General features: G+C 39.9%; 5 protein-coding genes across 5 annotated transcripts; 2 read left to right on the plus strand and 3 right to left on the minus strand.

Annotated features, from left to right (window-relative positions):
• Positions 1 to 3,353: 3,353 nt before the first annotated feature.
• On the plus strand, positions 3,354 to 6,461 carry LOC108102674 (short-chain dehydrogenase/reductase family 16C member 6). The gene is made up of 4 exons (XM_017207814.2): positions 3,354 to 3,880; positions 5,340 to 5,457; positions 5,600 to 6,200; positions 6,257 to 6,461. Exons 1-4 carry the CDS (start codon positions 3,725 to 3,727, stop codon positions 6,357 to 6,359), a joined length of 978 nt encoding a protein of 325 aa, XP_017063303.1. The 5' UTR covers positions 3,354 to 3,724; the 3' UTR covers positions 6,360 to 6,461.
• LOC108102672 (probable ATP-dependent RNA helicase DHX35) lies at positions 6,315 to 8,850 on the minus strand. Its single transcript, XM_017207813.2, has 5 exons — positions 8,599 to 8,850; positions 8,443 to 8,534; positions 8,290 to 8,383; positions 6,495 to 8,232; positions 6,315 to 6,423 (listed from the first exon to the last, which is right to left on the minus strand). Exons 1-4 carry the CDS (start codon positions 8,725 to 8,727, stop codon positions 6,511 to 6,513), a joined length of 2,037 nt encoding a protein of 678 aa, XP_017063302.2. The 5' UTR covers positions 8,728 to 8,850; the 3' UTR covers positions 6,315 to 6,423; positions 6,495 to 6,510.
• A 3,693-nt stretch (positions 8,851 to 12,543) lies between these two features.
• LOC108102628 lies at positions 12,544 to 19,530 on the plus strand. The gene is made up of 5 exons (XM_017207741.2): positions 12,544 to 13,875; positions 16,348 to 16,451; positions 17,072 to 17,188; positions 17,252 to 17,727; positions 17,792 to 19,530. The coding sequence occupies exons 2-5, from the start codon at positions 16,350 to 16,352 to the stop codon at positions 18,189 to 18,191; spliced, it is 1,095 nt and encodes a 364-aa protein (XP_017063230.1). The 5' UTR covers positions 12,544 to 13,875; positions 16,348 to 16,349; the 3' UTR covers positions 18,192 to 19,530.
• Positions 19,531 to 19,961: 431 nt separating this feature from the next.
• On the minus strand, positions 19,962 to 21,355 carry LOC108102629 (protein farnesyltransferase/geranylgeranyltransferase type-1 subunit alpha). Its single transcript, XM_017207742.2, has 3 exons — positions 21,123 to 21,355; positions 20,690 to 21,050; positions 19,962 to 20,561 (listed from the first exon to the last, which is right to left on the minus strand). Exons 1-3 carry the CDS (start codon positions 21,259 to 21,261, stop codon positions 20,057 to 20,059), a joined length of 1,005 nt encoding a protein of 334 aa, XP_017063231.1. The 5' UTR covers positions 21,262 to 21,355; the 3' UTR covers positions 19,962 to 20,056.
• Positions 21,356 to 21,511: 156 nt separating this feature from the next.
• On the minus strand, positions 21,512 to 26,245 carry LOC108102582 (ionotropic receptor 25a). The gene is made up of 9 exons (XM_017207673.2): positions 25,551 to 26,245; positions 24,945 to 25,094; positions 24,612 to 24,887; positions 24,045 to 24,483; positions 23,879 to 23,993; positions 23,571 to 23,816; positions 22,668 to 23,260; positions 22,086 to 22,601; positions 21,512 to 22,032 (listed from the first exon to the last, which is right to left on the minus strand). Exons 1-9 carry the CDS (start codon positions 25,663 to 25,665, stop codon positions 21,639 to 21,641), a joined length of 2,844 nt encoding a protein of 947 aa, XP_017063162.2. The 5' UTR covers positions 25,666 to 26,245; the 3' UTR covers positions 21,512 to 21,638.
• Positions 26,246 to 26,250: the final 5 nt, after the last annotated feature.

Raw genomic sequence — 26,250 nt, forward strand, 5'->3', positions numbered from 1 at the left:
TACAGCCATCCCGCTCTACCATGACGAGAGCCAAAGAAAACTGTTGGTGCTAAAATGTCAGCAATCAGCTGGCTAATTTTTCTGGGCTCCTGTTAATGGACGCGCGATACAACAAATCGCACTACACAAAATTTTATTTGAAAAAAGTCACTTTAATGCCAGCCAACGAGGAGCGAGCGCGTTGTGTCAACGAGAACGGTTTGCTGCTGGCCGCATTTTTCTAACACCAGTCAGGGCCCCATTGATGGACCTTTATAGTCCACCTGTTGAGCGCCGTCGACATATAACTAGCTGGGAAATTACTGGACAGTAATGGGGAGGCTGGAAAGGGACTAGAAGCGGATGAAAAAAAGGGTTGGAAGGTAGGGCATTTGAGTCAATCAGATGAGAGGCCAATTACAATTGTGATTGCCAATAGGCCCGGGACCTATCATCGAATGCAATGGCCAAACAATGGCCAATGCCACATGAAACACGAACTCCACCCACATAATTGAGGTGCAGGACTTTAAAGGTTCAATCAGGAGAACCTGTTTTTCGTTTCCGTTCTTCTTCTGCTGATTCTTCGGTTTATCGAATGGCATCATCAGATCGTTTCCGAGTTGCTGCCCTGCTCTTTCGCCTGGCCAAGGGCCATTTGACCAGTTTGGCCATTTGGCCACTTTGGCCTGTAATGGCTTTATCCCCGCTTTAAAGCATTTCTGGTTGGTCTGCGCCTGTCGCACCAGTCACAGTAAACAGCTGACGCCGGCCGGGCGCTATCACTAAAGTATAGGGAAGGGACTTTAACAAGCCGCATTTTATATACTCTTTGTGATAATACTTAAGGTTGAACGGTAAATATCAGGAATTGGTTAGGTTATTACCACAAAACCAGTTTAAAGAGGCTTTCTAAGGACGTATTATACCACTACTTGTCCAGTTATTTAACTTTTTATAACTGTTTTAATAAAAGTAAAAGTAAATCATTCAAGCATAAAAAGTATAATTTGTTCTAAAATGACAACATAAAATATTGTAGTTATTATTAAATTTATATATACATTAGTTTGATTAAATTACATGTAATAAGCAAAGAAAAAATCATTTTTAACTTAATATCTGAAGAGCCCGATATAGAAACTATAGAGTATATTTATCTAATTCCAAAAATGTTCAAAACCAATTTGCATAATAACAAAATAAGATGATTGGTGCAATGTTGTGTCAATAGATTGTAAAGTAAAGAATATTCATAGACTACTTTCATGGGGTGGAAAGTATTAGACCAATCAATAATGTTAATACCTTCGGCAAGGGTATGAAAACAATACAAGGCGTCCATGAGGCAATCGTTTTGGCTGTGTGTGTGCGCACGAAATGCGGAGCGTTAGCAGCTGTGACGGCAGCCAATAAGAGCCACCATCCAACTATATGAGGGCAAACACCATCTAAACGATCCTGAGTGCCTGGTGTGCGGTTTGTGTCATTCGACCAACACAAATTTTGAAGTTTTTTTCGAGATTTTCATGCCGTTCGAATGCAGGCACTGGGCGAACGCTTGCCGACCAATAAACTGTAGCAACGGTTCCGGGGGCCAGCGGTACGGCAATCCCAATCCCAGTGCAGGCAGACACACCAAACCACCAACCAAAGTTGCGACGAATAAAAGAAGCAGAAACCGAAAGCAGCTCCCTGTATCTGTGTGGTGTGTATATGTGTATCTCTGACTGCCGCCGCCGCTCTTTATGCGCCCGTCCGTGTGTTTGTGTGTGTGTGTGTCTGTATCCGTTGTATTATTTCGAATCGATAGGGCACAGTTCGTTGTTCATAAGATTTCTGGGCGCCTGGCTAAAATATCGGTAGTTTTGTTGGCCGCGTGACGATTGCCGCGTGACTGAAATTGATTGGAATCGGTATCGATAGAGCAGATGATGTATCTAGTCTCTTCTGAGGATCAGCTGGAGTTACTAGATACACAAAGCACTAATTAAAGTTGTAAATAAATAATAGGAGTTGTTATATATAATAATGAAGTCAAGGCAGCTATCTGGTAAAATTTCTGTTAAATTGTTTTAAGTTAAAGTGACTGATGAAAATAAATATATTATATTTGCCAGAAACTTACATATTTTTAATATAAATTACTAAAGTGATATCCTTATCAAAGTTTTGATAATTAAAAAAAAAGTTTATTCAAAAATTAAATCGACTTAGCAGGCGAATTTACTTACGAAATAAGTAAAATGGAAAAAACTTATAGTACCGAAGTACCCATATGTGATTGAACAGAAAATATTCCCAAGTGTCGACGATAATATGCGTATCCTCATATTCTTTGAAGTAAAAATATAAATTTATAAGGTTGAAGATGGAACCAAGAACACAAAGGCAAACGAAAAATGCAAAATATATAGTAATGATTTATAATTGTTTTTTTAATTCGGAAATTATATGACACATATGTGTCTTACTCACACTGGACGGTTGAGGAACATTTCATTTTTGGGAAATCTAATCAAAGAACCAGATTCTTGTTTGAGGACTGTATTTGGGAATCCATATGATTGATACCAGTGGAACAAAATATCTTTATAATTCAAACCTTACCTTATACCTTACCCATCTATGTACATATATATTTGTTTACAAGCAGATGAGCTGAATGGAGTAGTTTATTCTAGCTTTAAATGGCTAAGTAGGTCATATGATTAGATAGTGTTGCATACTTTTCAGTGAATAATTATTGATCGGCTTGTGTTTGTATTTGTCTGTTATACATAGTTTTGGGGGTATTTATGTTTATAACGCATGAATAGTTCGTAGGAAAGGTTCAACTGTTGGTGGTTCTGGAATTTCATTATGAATAAATTAAAAAAAGGCAACACAAAATACTGCATATATATCCAATATATTTTTCACAAAATGTGTTTAAACTTTATACAAGAATTTTACTGATCGAAATATTCTTAAAGTTCTAAACTATAAATAATTATGTTAAAAATATATTAATATAAAATATATCATTGCTGAAGCGAAAGTATCTTAAAGATATGGTCTAGATTGTCCGTTTCCGACGTAGGTATTGGTAGAAAACGTCCAATGTAGCATGCGAATTGAAGCGGAATCAACATAAAACGTAATCAAATACTCACCGACTAAGACAATAAAATGAATGAAGAAACAGGTCGTGTGGGCCACCAGCCAACAGCTGCTTGGCTAGAAAGAGCAAAAGCCAAATTAAGAAAGTGCTCAGATTCGGTTTATGCTGCCGACCATTCCATTTCTTCTGCCATTGTATGAATGTGAATCTCGAATAATGGAAAAAGGCAACAAAATAGAAACAGCGTGTTGGCTTGGGCTTGAGGTTTTCGGTTTTTCGCCAGACGGTTGGCTAGTCAGTGGGGATTGTGACTCCAGCCTAGGCGGACGTGAGTGCTTAAGGCCAGCATAAAGATCGTGCGAATTGAAATCCAACTCCAAGCCTCAGATAGGAAGACAGTGAAATTCCAGTGAATTTCAATTTGCATTTGTGCGGGATCATTAACATGCACGGCTAAGAGCCATTAAAAGTGATCAAATTGTGCATGCCGAGTGCCATTTATGTGGTGTGCCACAGCCCTAATCAGCCATTCGAGCCGCGCATGCGCAAGGAATATATAAAAAACCGAACCCATATCGAAACTCCCGCGCACGTTTACCCTACCAATTCAATTGCCAAGGGCGTTAAAAAATCAACCTCAACATGACTTCTTCCCCGGGACTTTTGCATATGGATCATCCGCTCAAAGCTTTCTATCAGTTTTTCCTCGACTTGATAGTCTTCACCATAAAATCTATATTTTACATACTCGAATCGATTTACTACAGCCTATTGCCGCAGCGTTTTAGAAAGTTAAAGGTACAACCAAATTGAGCATATATTTTAATTTAAACTTAATACACTTTCTTTGCTCGATTGACCCTGGGGTGCCTTGATTGCACAACAACATATCAAGAGACACCCACAAAAAATAAACACATATTTCCAAAGCCGCTTCCAGTTTACCACTCGAAATCAATCATAGGTAGAGCTACCTCAAAGCCATTTCTCTTATGTTTTGTTTTTTTGCAGACTGTCAGTTTTGGCAGTTTCACAAACATTAATGAGCCAGGCGCAGTTTTTCGGTAATCAAAAGAAATTGTGTTCGCTTTTTTAAAAACAATGCAGATGATCAGCTCGAATTTATGATACCCTCCGTCTTAGCATAAACGAAGACGAATAACATTTTAATTTAATTAAGGTGTATAAAACTCGGTTGTTTGTTTTAACACAGGGTCTAAAAACTTTCCAATTTATATGTACTGCTATCGACAAACTTCATTTGCAAGCTTAATAAAATTGTCGTAAAAGCGTTTGAACAAACCACTTGCTTTGTTTAGATACGCTTCGGCGGTAAACAATTTTGTTCACACGCTTTGCTGGTTATTCATGAATGGTCTCTCCTCTATTTTTGGCTTCTGCATGGTCTTACTATGATATGAATTTGAGTGCTTAAACTACGAGCTCTTTAAATATTTGCCAGCTAACTTGGTTTTATGGAGCTTTGTTTTCAATTAACCAAAGACCAAGGGTGACATTGAATTTAAGCTATTTACTTTTTGGGCATAAATATTTATCGTCATCAAACGCATCTTCAGTTTTTGGTTAAAAATATCCGTGACTTGACAGTCCAACGAGCAGTAACCAGCTTAGTATGACAACAAGTTTTTCCTCATCCAAAAACTTTGCCTTTTTCCTTAGTCATTATTGTGTTGTTGCAAAGTGCACGCTCCACGCACACCAAAATACAAAAAAAATTGCATAGAAAAGTATATATAAATTACCAGCAAGCCAAAAGAAAAAGCTGTGATCTGCCTGGCAGACAGCTGGAAGGAGCTTCCTTGGTTGCAATTTGACGACAAAAATTGATATGCTCTGCTGCTGGGGATTGAACTCTGCTCATATTGACTGAATTTTGTTGTGGGTCCAACAAAACTATATATTGCGACATTTAACGTATATTATGATTCAAGCATATGTTGCAAGACAGTCGTTGGCCAAAATAACAGTTTGAAATTATGCAAAATGGCCAAGTCATTTGAAATGCTCCAACAACATAAGGCAGTCGCACCTTTTTCGCATGCTAAAATGATTTCCTTACATATATTTCAGTTTATGACTTCGAAATGAAAATTAAGTAAAATGGGGTCATCTAAAAAAATAAAAGATTATTTGAACAAAATTTACAATATTATTATAAATTTAATTTGTTTAAAATTTTATATTTACAATTATTTCATAATACTTAATCTTATGTAACTCTTTCCATCCGAAACAGGATATCTCAGGTCAGGTGGTGCTCATCACAGGAGGCGGCGGAGGGGTTGGTCGCTTGATTGCGTTAAACTTTGCTCGACTTCAGGCCCGTATCGTCATTTGGGATATTAATCAAGAAGGTAGGGGCTTGGACTAGCACCCAGGTGTTAATTACTCGGTCACAGCTTCTGCACGGCGGGTCAAAAACCCGGTAACTAGTGAAAGCTGTTACATTTACCATATGATTAGTTGAACAATATTTGACAATAAATTTCCATGCAGCTATTAAGACAGCAGTGGACCTCTTGGCCAAACATGGTTACGACAACTGCAAAGGGTATGTGGTTGACATCTCAGATCGTGAACAAATCTACCAGCGGGCAAGTCAGGTCACCGAGGAAGTAGGTCCGGTTGATATACTAATTAACAATGCTGGAATTGTTTGCTGCAAACCATTCTGGGAACTTCATGATCGGGTCATCCAGAATACATACAACATCAACATCATCTCGCACTACTGGACCGTAAAAGCGTTTCTTCCGCACATGATGAGGAATAATCGTGGTCATATTGTGACCGTGGGTTCAGTAACTGGAATGTTGGGCACCTACGGTTGCAGTGACTACGCTGCCACCAAATACGCCTGCATCGGTTTCCACGAGAGCTTGCTCACGGATCTGAAAGCCCATGGCTATGATCAAATCCAGATGAGCTTGATATGCCCGTATTATATAAATACCGGCATGTTTTCGGGGGTTCGCCCCCGGATGATGCCCATGCTGGAGCCACAGTATGTGGCGGATCGCATCGAAAACGCTGTCCGCTGTAACGAGGTGTGGTGCGTCCTACCAAACTCCATTCGCCTGCTAACTCCTCTTAAATGGTGAGTAATTTAATTCAAATATTAGTTATTTAAGGAAACTATACTTGATTTTTCAGTCTTTTGCCCGCCAAAATGTGCTGGGAGCTGATGTCACGAGTCATTCGTGGTCCAGAGTCTATGATGATGTTCCAAGGTCGTGGACGTGTGGCAGCTGGTTAGACTCCGGAAGGAAACCAGGAGAATCACATCCTTTTAGCTTAAGTTAATTTCAAGAGGCGTTTATCTATAATATTAAAATAAAATAATATACTTAATTAATAAGAACCAGCTATTGATCACCCCTCATTTTTATACCTGAAGAGGAGGCGTACTAATCGCGCACCGTGGTCTGCTTGTAGTAATGCGGAGCCAGCTCCGTCAGCCACTCCCTCTTGATCACCGTCACGTGGTTCATGAACAACTTGGTAGTCTGGAGGAGTTCCCCGTAAACTACATACTGAGCTTGTGGAAGTGTATACAGTGTGGAGTTTGGATGTATTGCCAGTTCGGTGCCACTGCTAATTTGTCGATATACTCCAGAGTGGTGTAGATAAGCCACCTGGGTGAAGAAACCGGCGGTGATGCACTTACACAACGTTTCCACATCTCCCTTGCACGAGAAGATTGGAATGCCATACTTCTTTCTGGCCATGGTAATGAGCTGTTCCCTTAACTCGTGGGCTCTTTTAAGATTCCTATAGATAAGGTAATATTGACCACAGAACTCCTTAGTCATTCCCTCCTCCACAAAGCCAGTATAAACGTTCAGGAGCGTAATGAAATCCCCTTCGGCCACCTCGAAGTGCCTATGAGCAATGCGTCCACTTTGCTGGGCCACTGCCGAAACTGGACGAGAAAATATGGATTGAACTTGCAACATAGCAATGATAGTTATGATCTCTTCGGAGCATCCCATCTGTCCAGAAATGTAAAGCATCTTTGATAGCATAGCGCTAAAGGGCAGCTCGGCAAGCAAATAACCAACGGGCTTAGTCAGATTACCCTGCTCATCGATGGCATCAAGGGCAAAGAGACCCTCCAATGCAGAAAGAAGATTTTGTGCCGGCGGTGGAGATGGAAAATCGAAGCGCAGTATGTTTCCGATTCCCAGTGCTTTTAATTGCAGAACAGCTCCGCTCATTTCACTTCGTCGCATCTCTGGTGGCTGTCGAGGAGCTAGTGCATCAAAGTCTGATTTAGTGTATAGACGGTAGACCTTTCCTGGTCGCATTCGACCAGCTCGTCCTGCTCTTTGAATCGCCGAGGCCTTGCTAACTGGTACCACTACTAAACTGTCGCTACAAGTTTTGGGGTTGTACCACTTTACCTTGACGTAGCCGCAGTCTATTACATAAACGATGCCGGGGATGGTAATGGAAGTCTCTGCAATATTTGTGGCCAGTACCACTTTTCGCACTCCTTTGGGTGGAGTAAAAAATACCGCCAGCTGGTCAGTACTGGACATGCTGCCATACATAGGCAAAACCTTCAGATTCTCCTGCTCTGAACTAGCAATGTATTCCTTTAGAAGATCCAAGGCTTCGAGGACTTCTTCCTGACCTGTTAAAAAGGCCAAAATATCACCGGGAGGTTCTTTTTGATGAAGTTTCCACACCGTCTCCACCGTTTCCTTGACATAATCGGCGCAAGGTTCGTTAAGGTAGAAATTACTAACAGCATGCATGCGCCCTTCGATGGTAAGTTTTACACTAACCTCTCCTGATCCTGGCCAACTGAAGAACTCACTAAAGAAACCAGCATCTATGGTGGCCGAAGAAATAATAAGTTTAAGGTTGCTGCGCTTGCGTAAAATCTTCTTGAGAAGGCCCAAAACCATGTCGGTGAGCATATTTCGCTCGTGGGCTTCATCTACTACGATAACACCGTATTGAGTGAGCAGAGGATCGGCTAGGAGTTCGCGTAACAATATGCCCTCAGTCATGAACTTTATCTTGGTTTCTGCGGTGATCCTTTCTAGGAAACGCACTACATATCCAACCGTATCGCCTACTAGTTCGCCCCGTTCTTGAGCAACACGATTTGCAAGAGTAACCTGCGAGTTTTTTTAACGTTGAAAGTTTATGTAGGAATATGTATAAGGATTACTTACAGTGGAAACACGCCGTGGTTCGGTGATGCCTATGAGTCCCTTTGAATGCCATCCCCATTCATACAAATATTGTGGGACCTGGGTGCTCTTACCACTGAAAATCACAGGGGATACCAATATATTAATAAGTCTCATTTAATGACTTTTACTAACCTGCCGGTTTCACCCACTAAAATTACAACCTGGTGTTTTTCCAAGCAATAAAGTATTTGATCCCTGTACTGACGAATTGGCAATCGATCTCTCTGTATTTAATTCAAAGATCATTTTAAAATTTTTCAAATAATGAAAGTACAATGATACCCTCACCTGCTCTATAAGTCCCAGATTGTGATTGGCATTGAATACGAAGGCGGAGGACTGATGCTCGCCGCCAACACTATCGGATATTGCATCGTCTGTCTCTGGTTTTAAGAACTTTGGCTTAAAAGTAGACATTTTTACGAATTTATTCTTTTTAAGTTATGTTTAAAGTTTATGTTTTGAAACTAAGCAAACAGCTGGAGTCAGCAATAAAGCGGTTAAAAATACCAAAGCGCCTTTTAACACGGTCATATCTTTTTTTTATAAAGATCGTATGGTCACACCTTTTTTGCGGGAAATGATATCGTTTTCAAATATAGGATGCCTACAAGAGAGGAAGCCTATACAAGCTTAACGTGTATGATCCTTTTAATCAACTAAAATATACATGTAAGTGGAAAAAATAATAATGAATAGGCTTGCACAACAAAACACCATAGTTTCCATAATGTACTATATAGGATTATAAATAAAAATGAAATATGTTTTAGGTTTTTGAAATTACGAAAATTTCTTAGGAGGAAAGTTATCGATAACCAATTTTTGATTACCACTACAAGCTGGCTGCTATATCATTCAAAATTCGTTATTTACGTTTAAAACGTAACCACTTAATTTAGCTTCTTGTTACCCAACCCCAAATAAAATAACTAATGTCCATAACATTCCCCTGTATTATTCATGCACATGTTTTTTGCCATTTGCGGGCACGTTGCAGCACCGACATTTCCCCTATTGCGAGTGAAAATAACTCTAATTGTCAGTAGCAAGGCCACTTTTATTCTCTGCATACCCTATAGTACTCATTATGTACTATATACTCGTTTGGCCACGTGTGTGTGTCAAAAGTGTCCCCCGAGTGTGCAGCTGTCGCCGACAGAAGCGCCCGGACAGCCAATTGCTTTTGAATAAATATTGTATCTCTCGAGCAACAAAACATACATTGTCTCGGCCTTTTTTGTATTTTTTGATTTATGCAACGTCAGTGGGTATAATATGCCTCACATATTGGGGAAAAGGGGGTTGCAAACCCAACCAATCGGCCCCACATGCAAGTTCCCTGTATTCTGCATTGACCCTGACATTAAGACCGCTCGCTTTAACTTTAACCCGAAACAAACACGTGCCCGACATGCACGTTTGACCAACCACATCCGCATGCCAGTGCTGAAACAATGGATCCCGGACCAACCCGACCCGACACCAGACCCCATGGCGTATGAGTAATCCGAGTAAAGCTAATTAAAGGCCAGCGCCGAACTTCATGCCAAGGACGTGGCGCCAAGTCGCCAAAACAAAGCGAAAGCAATGCCGTCGAAGCCAAAACTCTGCGAACAGTTTGTCAACACCGCCGTTCGCGGAAAGCCCTTAAACCAAAGCTGCAGTGAGAAAAATGTCTTTAGTTTTTATGTAACATAAGTTTATCTTCCATTTTACTCTATTTTCTAGACTTTTAAAAGCAACAAGAATAAACTTTTTTTTTAATAGATATAAATGTTTCCATTTAAATATCTTTATAAATTTTCAGAATTAAAAACCAGACTTGGAAAAAAATTGGTTAGAGTTTTTAAAATCGGGATTAATTTGTTCATGTGGACATGGATTAGTCACTTTGTACATCATTTTATTTCAGTTCCAATCATATCCATTTAAACAATAATAGCAAAATGGATATTTGTTTATATTGTATGAGAATCCCGTTTTTCGGCACTGTGTGTATCTTGTCTGGTGACGTCCAGTTCCAGTTTTTGGTTGCATATAAATTTTAATAGATGCCCCCAAGGCCAGAGTTTTACTGTCAAACGGCTGTCGGCACTTTACTGCTGGGATATGAATTCCATTTCCCCCATCTTAAAGCACCTGACTAAATGCCATAGACCTTAAAGGGCGGTATGAATGCTAACTGTTATTCTGGCTTTTACGAGCGAAGTTTCCTTGGAAATGCTAGCGAGGGTAAATTTTGTATCTATTATAACTATAGTTTCGCGATGACGACCCTGATTACAAACGCCAGAGTTATGCGTCCTCGACACCATGCTAGTGGTGCGAAAAAGGACTGGCGTCATTGTCTTTGCGTGCCTCGAATTTGCGTGATTCATGATGCATGTGGCATGGCGGCAAAGTCGCAACTCGAATGCAACACACACAAGTTACACCGAAAAAAAGTTTAATGCATTTAAAGATTTTAAAAGAAGGATTTACATTCACTAAATATTATTTGTATATATATTATAGTCTAGTGATACTAAAACCCATTGATATGTTTCTATGACGTCAATCTTAAACTTTTTTTTACCATAATTTTCTGACTTCCTCATATAAAATAATTTTTTCATACAACTAGATAAATAAGTTATTAACATGTCTTGACATTTTTGTGGTACCCTTATGTTGACTCGACTCACTTCTTAGTGTATTTAGGAGTCCTAGCACTCCGGGCGTTGTTTTTTTTGGCGCGTCTTCATGTCTGCCTTAATTACTGGAACTACTGAAACCGAAACTAGTCCCTGCACCACTTAATGCCAATAAAAATGTCAATTGCACACGCGACCTTGGGCCGCCGTGAGGCTTTCCGGTCAAGTCGACCGGATTTCGGTTGGCATATCACTCCAAAAGGTGGCGATTAAAATGGATTTTTTCGGCAGCTACGAATTTCCAACCTCACAGCTGAGCGACGTAAACAAAAACAACAGGCCGCCGAATTTGCAAGAGAGAGAGAGAAAGGAAGAGAGAGACCGGCATTGCTGACACGTGGCGGCGCTACGTGGCGTATACGTATTGCGCTGACGCCGTGGTCATATTCCTGTACTTTTTTCTTTTTTACTTTTGTTGTCGCTAATGTGTTTTGAAAACGCATATCCCAATCCGGCACGGTGTACAGTTACCGCTGGGCAAAGGCAACGTGCAAAACAAAAGCCAACTCCTCATCCGACTCTTCAAGGAGTTGGAGTGAGTCAAATGGTCGGCTTTTGTGCTCTCGCTCGCTCTCGCTGAAAGAGAGAACCTTTCTGACAGGGATGGCAATACCGATACGGGAGAGCACCAATACAATCTCAAAAGCGTCAGTGGGAGGTAAACAGAAAAAGAGGACGAGCGGACACAATAGAGCACGCACACTTCGAGAAATTGCAGATATTTCAGAATCTAAGAGTTGGGAGGTAAGAGTAAACATAATAAATAGGTAAGCGACAAGAAGTTCGATCGAGCAAAATTCATTTTTTAAAAGTATTGCATACTTACGTGCTCTTTGCTTTCTATCTATTTTACTAAAGAAGAAAAATATAAATAAATAAATATTCTTAATTCTTAAAATTTTCTATAAAGAAATTACCCGAGCTATTAAAGATGACTTTCCTTTCTACTGTGTGCAACCTTTTTTGTGAGTGCGCTTGAGAGAGAAAACGAGAGAACTAGAAAGGGTGAGAAATGGAGCCTTGAGAGCACGAGAGAGAAAAATAATAACACGACGTCGCTGCCACGTTGCAGTTTCCTTCGTTCTCGAATTTGCAAGCGCTGCACAGTGGCTTAGGTAGGTAAAAATATATAAAGTATTTTTCAATTGTCTATAAAATTGTATGATCCTTTTATTAAAAAATTGTTGAAATGTGTGAAATTTACAAAAAAAAAAATTGAAATAATAATAAAAGCATAGTTACTCTGAAGAAAATTTTGAAATTTCGTAAACATAAATATATTTTTAAAACATCAGACCGGGAATAGAACCAATCTTTCCAATCTTTTATTGAGTAATACTCTATACAAAATATGTCCTAGGTAGGAGTACAATTGAAAATAATCCCGAGACCTGTCTAGAACCTTGAAAACGGCCTTTGACCAGCCCACTGTGAGGAAGTGGCAACAACATCAGGCTGCGGCGAAAACAGCAACATCTGCTGCTGTTGCTGTTGTAGTAGCTGCTGCTCCTTGGGTCGCGAAATCAGTTCGTTGTCGTCAGTCAGTCAGTTCAGTTCGGTTTTCGCAGTAGACATCAAGGCAGAGAACCAACAGCCCTAGGAAAATCCATCCAAGGCGAAGGCAACACCAGCGAATTGGAGCAGTAGCAACAGCAACATCAACGCAGCATAAAGCAGTCCAGGCACAGTTGATGCAAAAAGTTCCCAAACCATTAGCCGCAATCGAATTATTCGAACTTAAATTTGATTACACAGTGCGTGTACCACTGCGGGTGCGTTTGTGCCAGTGTGTGTGTGTGTGTGCGTGAGTGTCCTTGGCTGTGTGTGGCTAACAAAAAACAACAATAAAAGAAAATAGAAAGCTGAACTGAAGTAAATCAAAACTCAGGGCGCCGCCAGGATTTAGCAACCCACACAGGACGAAAGGAAGCTGAAATCAGGCCAGCCCACAGAGGAAAATCAATTTTCTGTTAAAATACACAAATTGCAACGATAGACGCGTCTCGAAAAGCGAATATTCACCGAGAATAATAATCGGGCTGCAAAACTTCAAATCCGCCGACGCCGCAGTCGCCCGCTACCTTTTTCCCCGCCGCCCACAATTAAACGCCATGCACACACACTCACGCGCGTAACACACACACACACATACATATACAGAAAATCGCCTGGACGTTAACGGTAAAAAGAAGAAGAAGACGCCGCCTGGTTAGGCCATCAGTGGTGGAGGTGCAACGGGGGCTAAAAAGCCAACGAGAAGAGGAGCAAAGAAGGGGAAGGGGAACACAGACAAGAACTAACTGCAAATCGAGGCGGAGACAGCCCACAACAGTCGCGTCCATCGAGTTAGGCCTGCAAAAGAATTAATCGACAGCAAAATCAATCACAGCCTGCCGACATCTCCATTCAAACAAGGCCTAACCAAAAAGAAGCAGAATGAAATAAGAACTTCCAGAATTTCCAATAAAAAAAACACTATCAACTAAAAGAGCCTAAAATAATAACTAAATTTTTCTAATAAAGACATCTGTGATTTGCAAATAAAAAACAAAAAAGATAAATTTATAAACAACAATTATTTTCATATTGCACTTTTTCAAAACCAACAAATAACTGACAAAACAAAATAATTAATTTTATAAATTTCCAAACATAAATCACAAATAATTGGGTGAGCGTATAAAATAAATATAAATATATATCGCACACGCAAAGCTGACACGCCTTGAGGATAAAGTCGAAAACCGCAAAAGCTAAGCAAAAGCAGCAGCACCACCACCACCACAACCACCAAAAGCTGAAGCAGAAGCCGAACCACCAGCCAAGGCAGCCCCAAATTCACACAAGGTCAACGGAATTAATATTTTTTGTAAGTGCACTTCATAAGCAAAACATTGTGGGGATTAATTTTTTTTTTAAGAACAGGGGGAGGTCCGCCCTATGTACATTTTTGGGATTGTATCTGATTTTTTCATTTTAATTGAGAACATTTCGCTTACTTTTCTGCCCGCCATTCCTGAAAATGCACATGTGCATGTCAATTAGCGTGGATGCGCCTCAAGAAACTGCATCTGTAATCAGCCGCCAAGGGTTCTTAGAAATTTGTTTTTCGATGGGATTACACCACGTCTGATCATTAATATTTATGAAAATATTTTACAACATATAATATATGACTCATCTGATAACACCATTCCCTACCCATTTAAGACGATCTACAAATATCACTTCTTCCGGTTTAATGGGCATTAAAATTCGCCTTCCTTCTACCCATTTATCCTTTTACCTCCTGTGATCCTTACATTTTGACAAAACTGTATCAAATTTTATTTCACTTCCCCTGCAGTTTCTTTTACTTTAATTAATTTTTCGAGTTTCCTTCTCTTTTATTTCTTTAAATTTATTCTTTTCTGTGTAATCATATTATTTATAATTAATACTTATCCATTCTCTTTTCACTTTCGCCGCTTCTCACCCTGATACTTCCGGTCCCATTCTGATTCAAGGGAACTCAACTCATGACCAATTCATGATGCCCTTCCGGCCAGGGTATTAAAATTTAACGCATCGCAGCCATATGGCAGCTCAATAATTAGGCCGAAAAAAGAGCAAATGTAGCCAAAATAAATTGGCTGACATGTGCGATATAGCATGCCACAGGTAAAGGAGCAGGCAGTTGTGGGAGGGGTAGTCTACGGGCCATTTAGAAAGGGCTTGGGATTGGAATGCGAATACGAATACGAACATGGCTGGGCCCTTTCTCGGGGCGATGTCGGCACCTGCGGTGTCGCGTCTCTTTTCGAACCCCGCCGGGGGTGTCGCTGTGAAATGTCAACGGTATTTTTATCCATAAAATCAACAAAAACTTTCATATCAGACCCATCGTTCTAATACTCCCACCAGCTTTACTATTTTTTTGTGGTGCAACACGGAAAGTTACACAAAGAGAAATATAAAAAGTTTTACTTATAAACGGATAAGAAAACTTTAAGATCTCAAATATATTTTATTGTGTTAAAAATATAATTATTTTGAATAATAAGAAAGTCTGTCTAATTAAAGTTAATTTGATTTCCACTTAAGGCTTAACGAATGTTTTCGAATATTTTTTTTTTTTTGTTGGAAGATCGAGCATTAAGGAATAAGACCTATAATTTTCCAAACATTTCTACTTTAAGAGCTTAAAGAGTGACTTTAAATCCCTTCCGATATCTATGGCACCCAATATATGGATATGTTTTCCCCTGAGGACAAGGAATAGTCTTTTCAACAGGAATAGCAAATGCTCAGGTCTGATATTGATTTTGCTTTGAGACACAAGTGCTAAGCACCGTCTGAGCCGAATCAGACGTGATGCGGATACGTGGCATATCTTGGCCAGTAGTCTAGTCCTCGTACTCCTCCATTGTCACGCCTTGCTGCCTTCCACCTTGGCTTATGTACAACATGACTAATACTAATTCCAGCCAGCATGTGCCCCATTATTACATTCGTTTTGGGCACACAAAAAACTGCAATAAATAGTCATAGTAACACAGTAGGTAAGGGTGCTGGCTGCAAAAAGGGGGAGTGGCACATGCCATGGACGAGTGAAGGATAATGATATTTGGCGCATTCGCCAATCAATCACAACGGCCATCAATCTTGCGATGAAAACAAGAAAACAAAAATTAAGCGGAGAATATATATTCCGAAATAATCACAGATTCACGTACTAAGAAATGCTAACTAAGTTTAATAATTATTATTTTAAATACTGCCTTCGGTTAAGGCTATAGACTTTAGAAAAACTAGGTCGAGAATTCTATATAAGTGTTACCCAAAAGCTATTACGTCTTGTGCAACTATGTCATAAATTAATCACAATAATTGACGGAAATTTTAGTTAATCGAATGAAATGGATTATTGGGCGAAATTTGATGGTGATTACCTGTTTTGGCATTGCACTTTCCTGCTAATTTGGCTCAATTGCGGATGTCCTTCCAATGCACAACCAATTTGAATGGCTAAGTAGCTGGGGGCCATAGGTTTGGATGGATATGGGGAGCCAATCCACATTCAGTCAAACCATTTGCGGCAAAGCATCTTCAACATCCGGACGTGTGTGCTCCGGTTCCGTTAGACTCCCTCTTTTCTCAACGGTGTGAAGGGACTTTGCTTCTCCAACTTTTCTATTGTTGAGCTTTTGGCCTTGAAAGAGGCCAAAACGTGAGACCTTGATGGAAGTATAGGGATTCTAAATATACAAGCATTACCGAAAGAAAAATTCGCTTATACATATTTGTACATGAGGTAATATACATTACACAAAAGGTTAACCTGGCTTTATTTTCGTTACAGAAATGGAAATCATTCCTGAAGGTAAACACTTTCGTTTGGTGCATGAATCAGAGCTTCCAGAAATTTTGGTAACTTTAGAACGCTATCTGCCGGAATCATTAAAGGTGCGTATAAAAATGCTAAACACTTCACTGCTTTTATATTTTGGCATCTTTATTTCCTCTGAAAATTGTACTCCCGACTTGGCACAAAGATATTCCCCAGTTGCCACGCCCAATTCTCAGATAATTTACCAACAATTACCTGCAGTTCGGGAGGAGAGAAGGTGTTTTTTTGTAGTCTGGAGGCGTTACAAATGCCGAGACCGAGACCACAAGTCATGCAATCCCAAACCCTCAAAGCCGGGCTCGCATTTTTTTGTTGACCTGTTTTCACTGTTTACACTTGTATTTTTGTTCAATTTTTAATGCCATTCCGCCCCGAACATCACGTGCTTTTGTACTTGTTCTGGCTATATCTATGGCTTGGCACCGGCCTCAAGGATTTGGCCACCACTGGAGTTGCTTAAAGTTTCGATTTTTAGCGAGCAACTTTTTCCAGGGCGGTTACCAACAGCTCTGGGAATTCGATGCCAACAGCTGGGAAAATGCTTTACGGCATCTGTTTTGTTTAAATATGGAGAGTGCTTAAAGAAACAAACTAGGGTTATTTAATTTTATTAATGATTTTTTAATTTATTTGTTATAAACACGAACAATTTTAATAAAACCCTTTCTCTTTGCAGTTTCATCAAACCATAAAAACGTACCTGAATGATCGTATTTGGGATTTTAAGTTTTATGTTGCTAAAGATTGGCCCGACAAACCGATAATTCTCCATTTTCCAGGATGCACGCTTGCGGTAAGTACAGAATTAGTTCATTTACTTGAACAAAAAATTAATAAACAAATAATATTCATTTAGCCGCACAACAATATTTACCAAACACTTGGCATATTTTGCCCATCCGCACACATCGAGCATGTCGATATGATGCGCACCGAAGATGTACTTATAGATTGGCAGAAGCCTATGTACCTGAACTTTACGCACATCGCCATTATGAATCGCCTGGATGACTTCTACTCGAAGTTCGGTGTGATGGAACGACTAAGTGGTGATATCTACGTGTGCAACAAGCTAAACACCGATCTGGAGCTAGATCCGCTGCCGGAAGATGCGGAGATGCGTCTGCTGAACATGGACAACGTGCAGGGAATCCATGATCTATATCCTGCCAACGAAATCGAGTGCGTCCAATTGTTTGACATCCTTGTCCGCAAGCTCCCTGGCTTGGGCATCTTTCGCAAGGAAACTGGAGAGCTAGCCGCCTGGATGGTTCACTCATATTACGGTGCCATGTTCTCAATGCAAACACGTCCAGACTTTAGGCGCATGGGGTAAGTAGAACTGTGACTATCACATAAATATTTACATGATTCTAATATATAATCCTTCCCACAGCTATGGAATCCGTCTGGCTAAGTCGCTGACCCAACTGGTGATCGAGCGCGGCTACACGCCCTTCGTTGTGATACGTCCTGGAAACGATGCGTCCCGCAGCCTGTATACGAAACTGGGTTACGAGAAGGCCTTCGAGACGTGCCGGGTGCGGATGACTCCAGATTGCTACGAGGACAGCACCGTGGGAACCATAGGCAACACGTCCTATGGAAAGTTTCCGCCCTTGCCGCAGGGCGAGTGCGTGGTGGTGACCAAGCTGCGGCGCAAGCATGTGCCCGGCGAGAGCCAAACGGTGGACGAAGGCATCGAGGATATGTTGGCTGAAAAATGTGATATCAGCGGTGACGAGGCGAGGGAGCGCAAGACCACGACCGACGAGGGCATCGGGGAGGACAAGTAGGCCATGTTGGGTTAACAATACGGGGCACGAGATCGATCGGTGCGCTACGCCTACGCTAAACTTATGCTTAAAGCTGTAAGCACCTCTTAGGACTCTTTAGGACAGACAGGACATGGCACACATCAAGTGGCGTTGATTTTTTAAACAATTATATTAATGAGAAACTGTACGAGTATATTTATAGATGGTATATGAAGCTTCCTCACACAGAAACACAGCGGCGTCGATCGGAGAATGCGAATTTTCGGCCAGAATCAAGGGATTTATTTTATATGGGTATTGATTAGGATTCGATGACAAGAACTAAACATTAACCGGGGGGTTTAATCGATCAAGAACTCGCGCTGAAGTCAGACATTTTAAACGGGAACCGAATACAGAGAGAATTTTTAATTTTTTGCTAAAAATGCTTTTACAAAAATGAACTCCAAGAACGAACAAGAGACACAAACCGAATGGCTCAAAGCAAATGCAAGGAGCGCATCAATTTATTAAAACTATTATATATATTAACTCTATATATCAAATTGTTAAACGAACTAAACAAACAAAACACACACAAACTACTTCTCTCTTCTGGCTCTCCACGCAAAATCTCTGAACAGGATAATAATATCGAATCAACGGTCTTTGCTACCAAAAAAAAACCAAACAAATCTCTCGCTTGGGCCATGGAACAGAGCTTTGCACACTTTCCTCTTTTTAAAGAAACCGTTTCAGAATACTACATATATATTTTTCAAATAATATTGATTACTTTCGATGACCCAAACGAAGTGCTTTGATTTTAAATGGTCTTGTACCAACTAAATTTGGACTTATAGGCTTTTTTCAAATTTATATATATATATACCCCAATCCAAGAATGAAAAAGAAAAAAATACGAAGCGAAGCGAAAACCAAACAAAAATACAGAATAAAAATATATATTTTATTATTACGAAATTTTATTAAACTATGCAAACGAGTACTCAATGATTTTGCTCCTATTTAGCTGAACTAAAAAGAAAGAAACAAAATAAAAAACACGCCAAAGATGTCTTCTGCTTCATTTTAAGTACATACTCCCGAACCCGATTCCCACTCTCCCCAGGGATGATTTTGGTCTAACCCTACCTGGTGAAGATCTGAGTCATCTATGGAGGTTTTCTATTATAAAAATGCAAAAAACAGAATCTCAATATATATGCAAGAAAATCAAATTTAATGAAAAAGTTATATATTACAACTGCTATATTGTATGTACTCGAACTAAAAACAAATGAGAAAACAAACAAAAAAAAAAAAAAAAAAAAACTAAAAGAAGCAAATTTAAATAAATAACAATATTGAGACAGCACACTGAAGGTTCTTCCTGTCTCTGACGAAAAAGATAACAAAGTGCTAGTAATTTTCAGTATCATCTTAAACAAGATAACTGAAGGGAAAGATAATTTCTACTTGGAAGCTTTAGTTTTCTGAAGTAATTTCTACGCTTCTAACTTTGTTGCTCAAATATTCCCACATTTATTTGCACACAAAACACAGAAGCTCTTCCTAAAGCCTAGCATTAACAGCATTAAATTATTTCCATTATTTACGAGCTCACTTTAACCGCTGATTGGCCTCATCTGGAGTACACACTGCGCTAAAATTATCTGCTCATTGTTAATGAAATTTACGTGTACAAACACAGCGTCTCACTTAGATAAACAAAGTGGGACAGATGCGGCACACACAACGACATGTCATGTGGCAATGTTTGGGTTTTGCAATGTTTTAGATATTCACTTGACTGGTAAATTTAATTTTTATTTATTTATAAAGAAGGCCTAAGTACGTCGATTAAGGCTTAAAACTAAACAAAAATGAATTTTGGACCTGCACTATTCCTGCTGCTGTTCCTGGATCTTGTTCAACTGATTCTTCAGATGTGTGGCAACATAGTGCCAGTACTTTCGGCGGATCACATCATGTTTAGAGGCCATATCCTCGCAAAGGCTGTAAACTTTACGGGCTAGCTGATCGCTATCGCCAACCTTAAGGTGGAGTGCCTGCTCTTGGTACAAATCGATTAGGAAGGCCAGAAGATATGGCGATCGATTGCCGGCCTGGTAGATCTCCTCCACAAATCCCACGACCTCCGGGTAACTGTTTAGCTGTGCTTTTCCATTGTCACCCTGCCGCATCACACCCACCAAATAGTTCCAGGCACTTTCGTTGTTTTTAATGATGCGAATGCGGTTCATCGTGTATGACAGCTCCCGCTGGATTAAATCTGGCGTGAACCCAAAATGCTTAACAACAAAGAAACGCTGGTTCCAGGCCGAATTATTGCGCTGATCCTCGCAAATCAGACGATCGACAAAGTTAAGCTCGTCGTCGTAGAGTCTGAAAATAAAATAGGAATATTTTGAATAAAAAGGAACCTTTATGAATAAATGGATTCAAATAGGAATTGACCTAATCTATATTTAATCATCGATTTGAATAATATATACATATATACATATACTTACTTGAAGCTGCGAATTGCCCATTGACGGTGCTGCCAGGCGTGATAGTTCTTGGCATCTCCATCGTTTACCAGGGCCAACTCCGTGAGCTCTAGTTCGTTGCTAGGATCATTAAGCATTTCCACGATGACGCGTCTGTGGTGCCACACCTGGTAGTTCTTCGAATTCTGGGCAATAACTTTGCCTAAATACTCCAGCTCTGCGTTGAGATCTGCCTTCAGTTCGCGAAGAATATCACGCCTGTACTGCCAAACCGTGTAGTTTGCCGGGTTCAGACGCAGTGCATCAGTAGTTAGGTCCAGAGCACGCTGGCTCTTCTCCCCGCGCGCAATTATCGCTCTCATGTAGTCGAAAACCTCGCGAACTGCGGGTCGCGGATATATGTACATTCTCAGTTATAGTAGCTTCCAAAGATAAAGCCGACAGCATTACTCACACTTTTGACTGTAGGCAATAGCCACCACCGGATTGGGGCCGTCATCCTGGGCGAGTGGCTCTACATCATCCCAATCAGAGCGTTCGCTATACGAAATCCATTCCGTGCCCAGGTATTCCTCATCTGAACTGTCTGCCATCGCGGGTAATTAAAAACTCAACTGTTGGGCGCGGGAGAAGGCGAAGTCTTATGTTGACTTTTTGGGCAGTGTTTTGATGCAGTGTGGCCAAACTGAAAAAAAATAGTATTACCATAAATTTGGTTTTAGTTTTAATACTAATAAAATACTAATTTACAGAACAAATACATCTTAACGGTTTATCAAAAACTAAATACAATTTAGGTAATAATTCTCATAGTTTTTATTAACAAAAAAAAAACGCTAAATATTCTTTTAAACATTTATTACGATTTGAATAAAAGTGCACAAAGTGTCTAAAAGTTCTTAAATACTAGACGTAGACTTCCAAGTGCACGTTTTACTGTAATATTCGATTCATTTTTATAATTCTTAAACTAGAAACGTGGCTTAAATGTAGCCGGATATTGATTAAAGCGCGGACGAAGTGCGGCATTTGACTTTTCGAACTTCTCGCCAGAATTCCCCAGAATCACGCCATCAGCTAACTTGCCATGATGATCTTTAAGATTCGATCGATCTACTTCAGCCTCGATCACATCGATGATACGGGGGTTTTTACGGTACCTATACCACCAGTACTCAAAGACCAACGTAACGCAGGCCATTCCAATGCCCACAAAGATCACAATAAAGACACCACCAATATTTTGAATGGATATGCCATCTGATTGATCTTCCGGCTTCTCGCACTTGGCCTGAGCTTCATCGTTCTTCCACCACTTCTCCTTGAGCTTTTCCAGTTGTCGCTTGTTGAGAAGGGTCAGGATTCTAAAAGGATTTTTTGTTAAATATATGGATAAGATATGTTTGGGAATACCTACGCATTGTTAAACTGATCCTTAAGATGTGAGCCTTGCTGAACAGCGATAGCATAAGGTTTTCTGGAAAACTCCTCGCCGACTACCTGAAGATCACAATTGGTCAACTGTAGGTAACGAATATCGGTGGCATCGCCCAAAAAGGCAAATCCGGTGGCAGTTGTTGAGTTTCGAACCCGAGCCACTGCCTCGTCGAGAGTTAATGGCAGAACTGCCTCCTGCATGGCCTGCCACATTTTAGTGTATTTATCACTAACAGGGTAATCCCAAACAGCAAGCTTAGAACGCTCCAACGGAGTCAGTGAGTCATTAAGGGATAAATCTTTCCAGATCTCGTAGAACATCTGCTCGATATTAGCCATACGCTCAAAATATGTCATGGCCGATGAACCGTTCAATGGTGCATACAGGATCTTGTACTGCTTTGCCAGGTCATCCAAGCTTTCAACAGGTGTGTCCAAGCGAGAGACGGTTAAAAAGGCAGCCAAATTGGCAGTGTACGACGCAATAATGATGAAGCTTATGGACAAAACAATGTATCATTAAAATATATATTTTTATAGAACATAAAGGAGAGAAACCAACCCAAACAACCACCAAGTGGCGGCCACCAGGCGTCCAGAAAGATTTTTAGGGGCCTCGCCACCACCTTGAGGTGTCAATGAAGTCATGCAGAACCAAAGACATTCCTTTAGATTAAACTCCCGCTTCTCCTCGTCATCCTTGTACTTCTCCCTATTATTTTGATAACTATATGGACTCCAGCGATCAAAGACCCACATCAGAAAACTGGTAAAGAAATAGGCCGCCAGGATACAAAGCCACACATTGGTCTCCAGCACAGTAAGGAACTTGAACAGCGAACTTGGTGAACTTGGTCGCTGCATCATGATGGTAATCCCAACCAGATCATAATACGGAACAGTAAAATCAATGACAATCTCGCGTTCTGCCATCACAGACATGCTACCAAGACCAATATCCGCCTGCTTATCAATTAGTTTTTTCACAATGCCATTCCAATTGCCATTTTCGTCCATGTTGCCAAACTTGCCGTCTTCCACCTCCTGGATGGTGTAATCAAAATGGACAATTGCAGCAATCTCATTGATCAAATCAATGCAATATCCTTTGTATCCTTTCGGAGCCGTCTCATCTCGCATAATGAAGGGAGCTTGCTGTAAAACACGTATAATAATTAAATATTTAAGATTAATTGTAAATTGTTTTTACATTTAGATAGTCACAAACTACAAATAACAATAAATTTAAAATTAATAAATGTGCATTTACCTTTATTATTATGGTTATTTTATAAAGAATTGAATTACAAATCGTTTATATTCAAAGTTTTCAGGAAAAAGTGAAGCAAAACATAAAAAGCGGAACTACAAAAAATAAATTTAAAATATGATAAAATAATATTTAACTATAAAATTTAAATCCATATTATTAATGCATCCGACGTAAGCCCCTATCTTGACCCACCAAAACAGTAAAGATTCGATAAACAGTATCCGCAGTGAGATTCTTCATCTGCTCCTCATCCCTTACGGTCAGGGGCGAGTCTAGGCCGGCTGTCCAGGAGCCAATCGATTTGCTGTTCACGGAACTACCACCACGAATCTGTAGCACACTTATATCCATTTCGAATTTCATATAGCTGTGGCCATTGAAGTCCATATTGGGTTGCGTGACCAGATCGAAGGTTCCATAGGATGTCGGCTCGTTAATCTATGAAACGGAAACAGCGTTTAGAGAAATAAGGTGGCAGCCATACAGGAGGAAACATCCACCTTGGTAAAAAATTGCCGAAGATCCACTTTCCTGTCCGGTGTGTTGCCGCCTTGGAAATCGTCGCAGTTAAGATACTCCATGTTCTTTGGCCAGTCGCCGTTTTGTAACATTTCTCTAATCAAGAAAAATAAATGTAGATTTATATACTATATGTTTATAACTTACTTTATGGTGAGAAAACTCCGGAGTGCCAAATCAAAATAAAATGCCGATGATAACTGAGGCTCTTCATTCAAATTATATGTAGTTCGTAGCATTCCCAAGCGATCTCGAAATTGCGTATACGCCAAGGGCTTCATGAACATTATGGTCGCATTATCCCGCTGACTGCTTATATCTCCATCGAATTGAGTTATGGCATGCCAGGCAAAATTGCGTTCGAAATAGGCTGGCTTTACGGATTCTAGAACCTGGCTGATTGATTTAATATTTCCGAGAATAAAAAAGTTGTTTATGTCCAGATTACGCAGCTTTTCGATCTGCTCTGCGCGCTCCCGTTGTCCTTCTTGAGCTATGGCAATGATCACATGACGGGTTTGGATGTTTTGCAGCAAGGACTTGTACTTGTGGTCCATTACGAAGGTATCATCGTAAAGGATTGCAGCTGGTCAAGAAAACGAATTAGTAATCTTGTAAGGAAATTAGCTTTCTAAACCATAAAAAGGTCTTAATATTTTTACTTAATTACATTCCAAAATATATAAAGATGTAAAAGCATAATAATCTTCTTACCATTAGTGATATTCAGATACCTCACTATACTGCGGATGACTTCGGGAATAATATCCGCCGGTGGCATCACCTGCAGCAAATACTTCTTCTTTGAGTCGTCCAAATCACGCCACTGCCTCAAATCTCCCGCCTGGCCATAGGATGCACTAATGGTGGGCAATCCCAAAGCCTGAGTGAAGCTCTTCACCGTCTCAGAGACAATGTCCGATTTAGTGGTGTCCAGAATCAAATGAGGGGGTTGTTTTTTCTCAATGCTTGTGGCGTACTTATTGCAAACTAAGAGGGGCAAAATATTAAGAACCGAATCGGAGGACAGCCCCAACTAAAACTCACTGGCTTCCAATAGCACCTTGGCATCAGTTTTGTTCGCCTCAATGGAATCCAGCTGCACCGAAACACCATATTGCATATTCTTCTTCAAATAGGTGAGCACCACTTCCACCGCCTTGGCAGCCGGTTCATTATTCACCTCGTTGATGAACACTATCCCAAAGGATTATATGATATTGGTAAAAATTGCATTGGTCGAAAGTATTACGTGGCATTGCGTTTGTTTACTTGCCCCAGAACTCATTATGACTGGCACCACCCCATTAATCCACCCAACGAATGTCGTTCTCTGTAGTTTTTATCTAATTAGTTTACTTAAAGTCCATGAAATGCTTTTATTCGATTAAATAAATTAAGTCGCACCATTAAAGTATGGTTGCTTTCTAAAAATAATTTTAAGATATATTTCGATGTTTTTCTATTTTTATCTCCTGGTTAAAACTAATATCAAAAATGTTCCTTCAAATATTCTATAGATTAATACTTAGATTTATCCCCATTTATTGAAACCCTGAAAAATTGTTCTATAGCTAACTTTTAAAAATACAAGCCTACCATCACAGAAACTATCACAGAAACCCAAACTCATATGGACATCGATCGACTTACGGACATTGATGTTTTGAGATGTTTGCGCAGAAACCTCAAAACTCAAGCTGCTCAACTGCCACAGAAGTAAAACCAGCCATACGATTTTGAAAGTTTGTAGGTTCACCAAAATCATAGTGATTTGTACATATATAGGTTTCGATTCAGAATTCCAGGAGCTGACAATAGACCGCACGACACGAACAATAAATTGCTACTGTGCAGGAAATTACGCTTTTAAAAAATAGGATACGATATAGTGCCACGGACAATTTCACTTTCAACACGGACAATGTGTGGACACATGGGTGTAACCTTGGTGATAATCAATTTGGTGGGTAATCGCCCACGAGCCCACATTACACTTACTCCAATCCAAACATGAACACATATCCCGATTCGATTATTCGTGTTGGAACTCAAGCGTTAATTGGTGGCGGTTACGGAAAGAGGATTCTAACAATGGGGGAGTTATTATGAGGTATTGAGGGGCTTGTTATATTGTCAAATCAACATGAAATTATTATTGGAATGGGGGTGGAGTGTTAATACGGGAAATGAGGTTACACTGGGGTTTATTTTGGGGTCTATAATTTTTAATTATAAAATATTAAATAAGCAAATATAATCAATTTTAAGGAAGTTTGATAGTCTGTAATCAAAATTATTAATCTATTACTCTTCCGCATCTGACTCACACTATTTCTAATCAAACCCAGAC

This window comes from Drosophila eugracilis, unplaced genomic scaffold (genome assembly GCF_018153835.1).
Source record: "Drosophila eugracilis isolate 14026-0451.02 unplaced genomic scaffold, ASM1815383v1 contig_1197, whole genome shotgun sequence".
NCBI lineage: Eukaryota > Metazoa > Arthropoda > Insecta > Diptera > Drosophilidae > Drosophila > Drosophila eugracilis.

Bases quoted from the DNA above. Each gene is read 5' to 3' on its own strand.
- LOC108102628 (XM_017207741.2), top strand. From the start codon at position 16,350: ATGGAAATCATTCCTGAAGGTAAACACTTTCGTTTGGTGCATGAATCA. The intron at 16,452-17,071 runs GTGCGTATAAAA...TTCTCTTTGCAG, and splicing joins ATCTGCCGGAATCATTAAAG to TTTCATCAAACCATAAAAAC. The intron at 17,728-17,791 runs GTAAGTAGAACT...TCCTTCCCACAG, and splicing joins CCAGACTTTAGGCGCATGGG to CTATGGAATCCGTCTGGCTA.
- LOC108102674 (XM_017207814.2), top strand. From the start codon at position 3,725: ATGACTTCTTCCCCGGGACTTTTGCATATGGATCATCCGCTCAAAGCT. The intron at 3,881-5,339 runs GTACAACCAAAT...CATCCGAAACAG, and splicing joins AGCGTTTTAGAAAGTTAAAG to GATATCTCAGGTCAGGTGGT. The intron at 5,458-5,599 runs GTAGGGGCTTGG...ATTTCCATGCAG, and splicing joins TTGGGATATTAATCAAGAAG to CTATTAAGACAGCAGTGGAC.
- LOC108102582 (XM_017207673.2), bottom strand. From the start codon at position 25,665: ATGATTTTGGTGAACCTACAAACTTTCAAAATCGTATGGCTGGTTTTA. The intron at 24,484-24,611 runs GTAAGAAGATTA...TTTCTTGACCAG, and splicing joins GTATCTGAATATCACTAATG to CTGCAATCCTTTACGATGAT. The intron at 23,261-23,570 runs GTGGGTCAAGAT...CGTGTTTTACAG, and splicing joins ATCGAATCTTTACTGTTTTG to CAAGCTCCCTTCATTATGCG.
- LOC108102629 (XM_017207742.2), bottom strand. From the start codon at position 21,261: ATGGCAGACAGTTCAGATGAGGAATACCTGGGCACGGAATGGATTTCG. The intron at 21,051-21,122 runs GTGAGTAATGCT...CGCGACCCGCAG, and splicing joins TATTGCCTACAGTCAAAAGT to TTCGCGAGGTTTTCGACTAC. The intron at 20,562-20,689 runs GTAAGTATATGT...TTTTATTTTCAG, and splicing joins TGGGCAATTCGCAGCTTCAA to ACTCTACGACGACGAGCTTA.
- LOC108102672 (XM_017207813.2), bottom strand. From the start codon at position 8,727: ATGTCTACTTTTAAGCCAAAGTTCTTAAAACCAGAGACAGACGATGCA. The intron at 8,535-8,598 runs GTGAGGGTATCA...AATTAAATACAG, and splicing joins ATCTGGGACTTATAGAGCAG to AGAGATCGATTGCCAATTCG. The intron at 8,384-8,442 runs GTTAGTAAAAGT...TGTGATTTTCAG, and splicing joins TTAGTGGGTGAAACCGGCAG to TGGTAAGAGCACCCAGGTCC.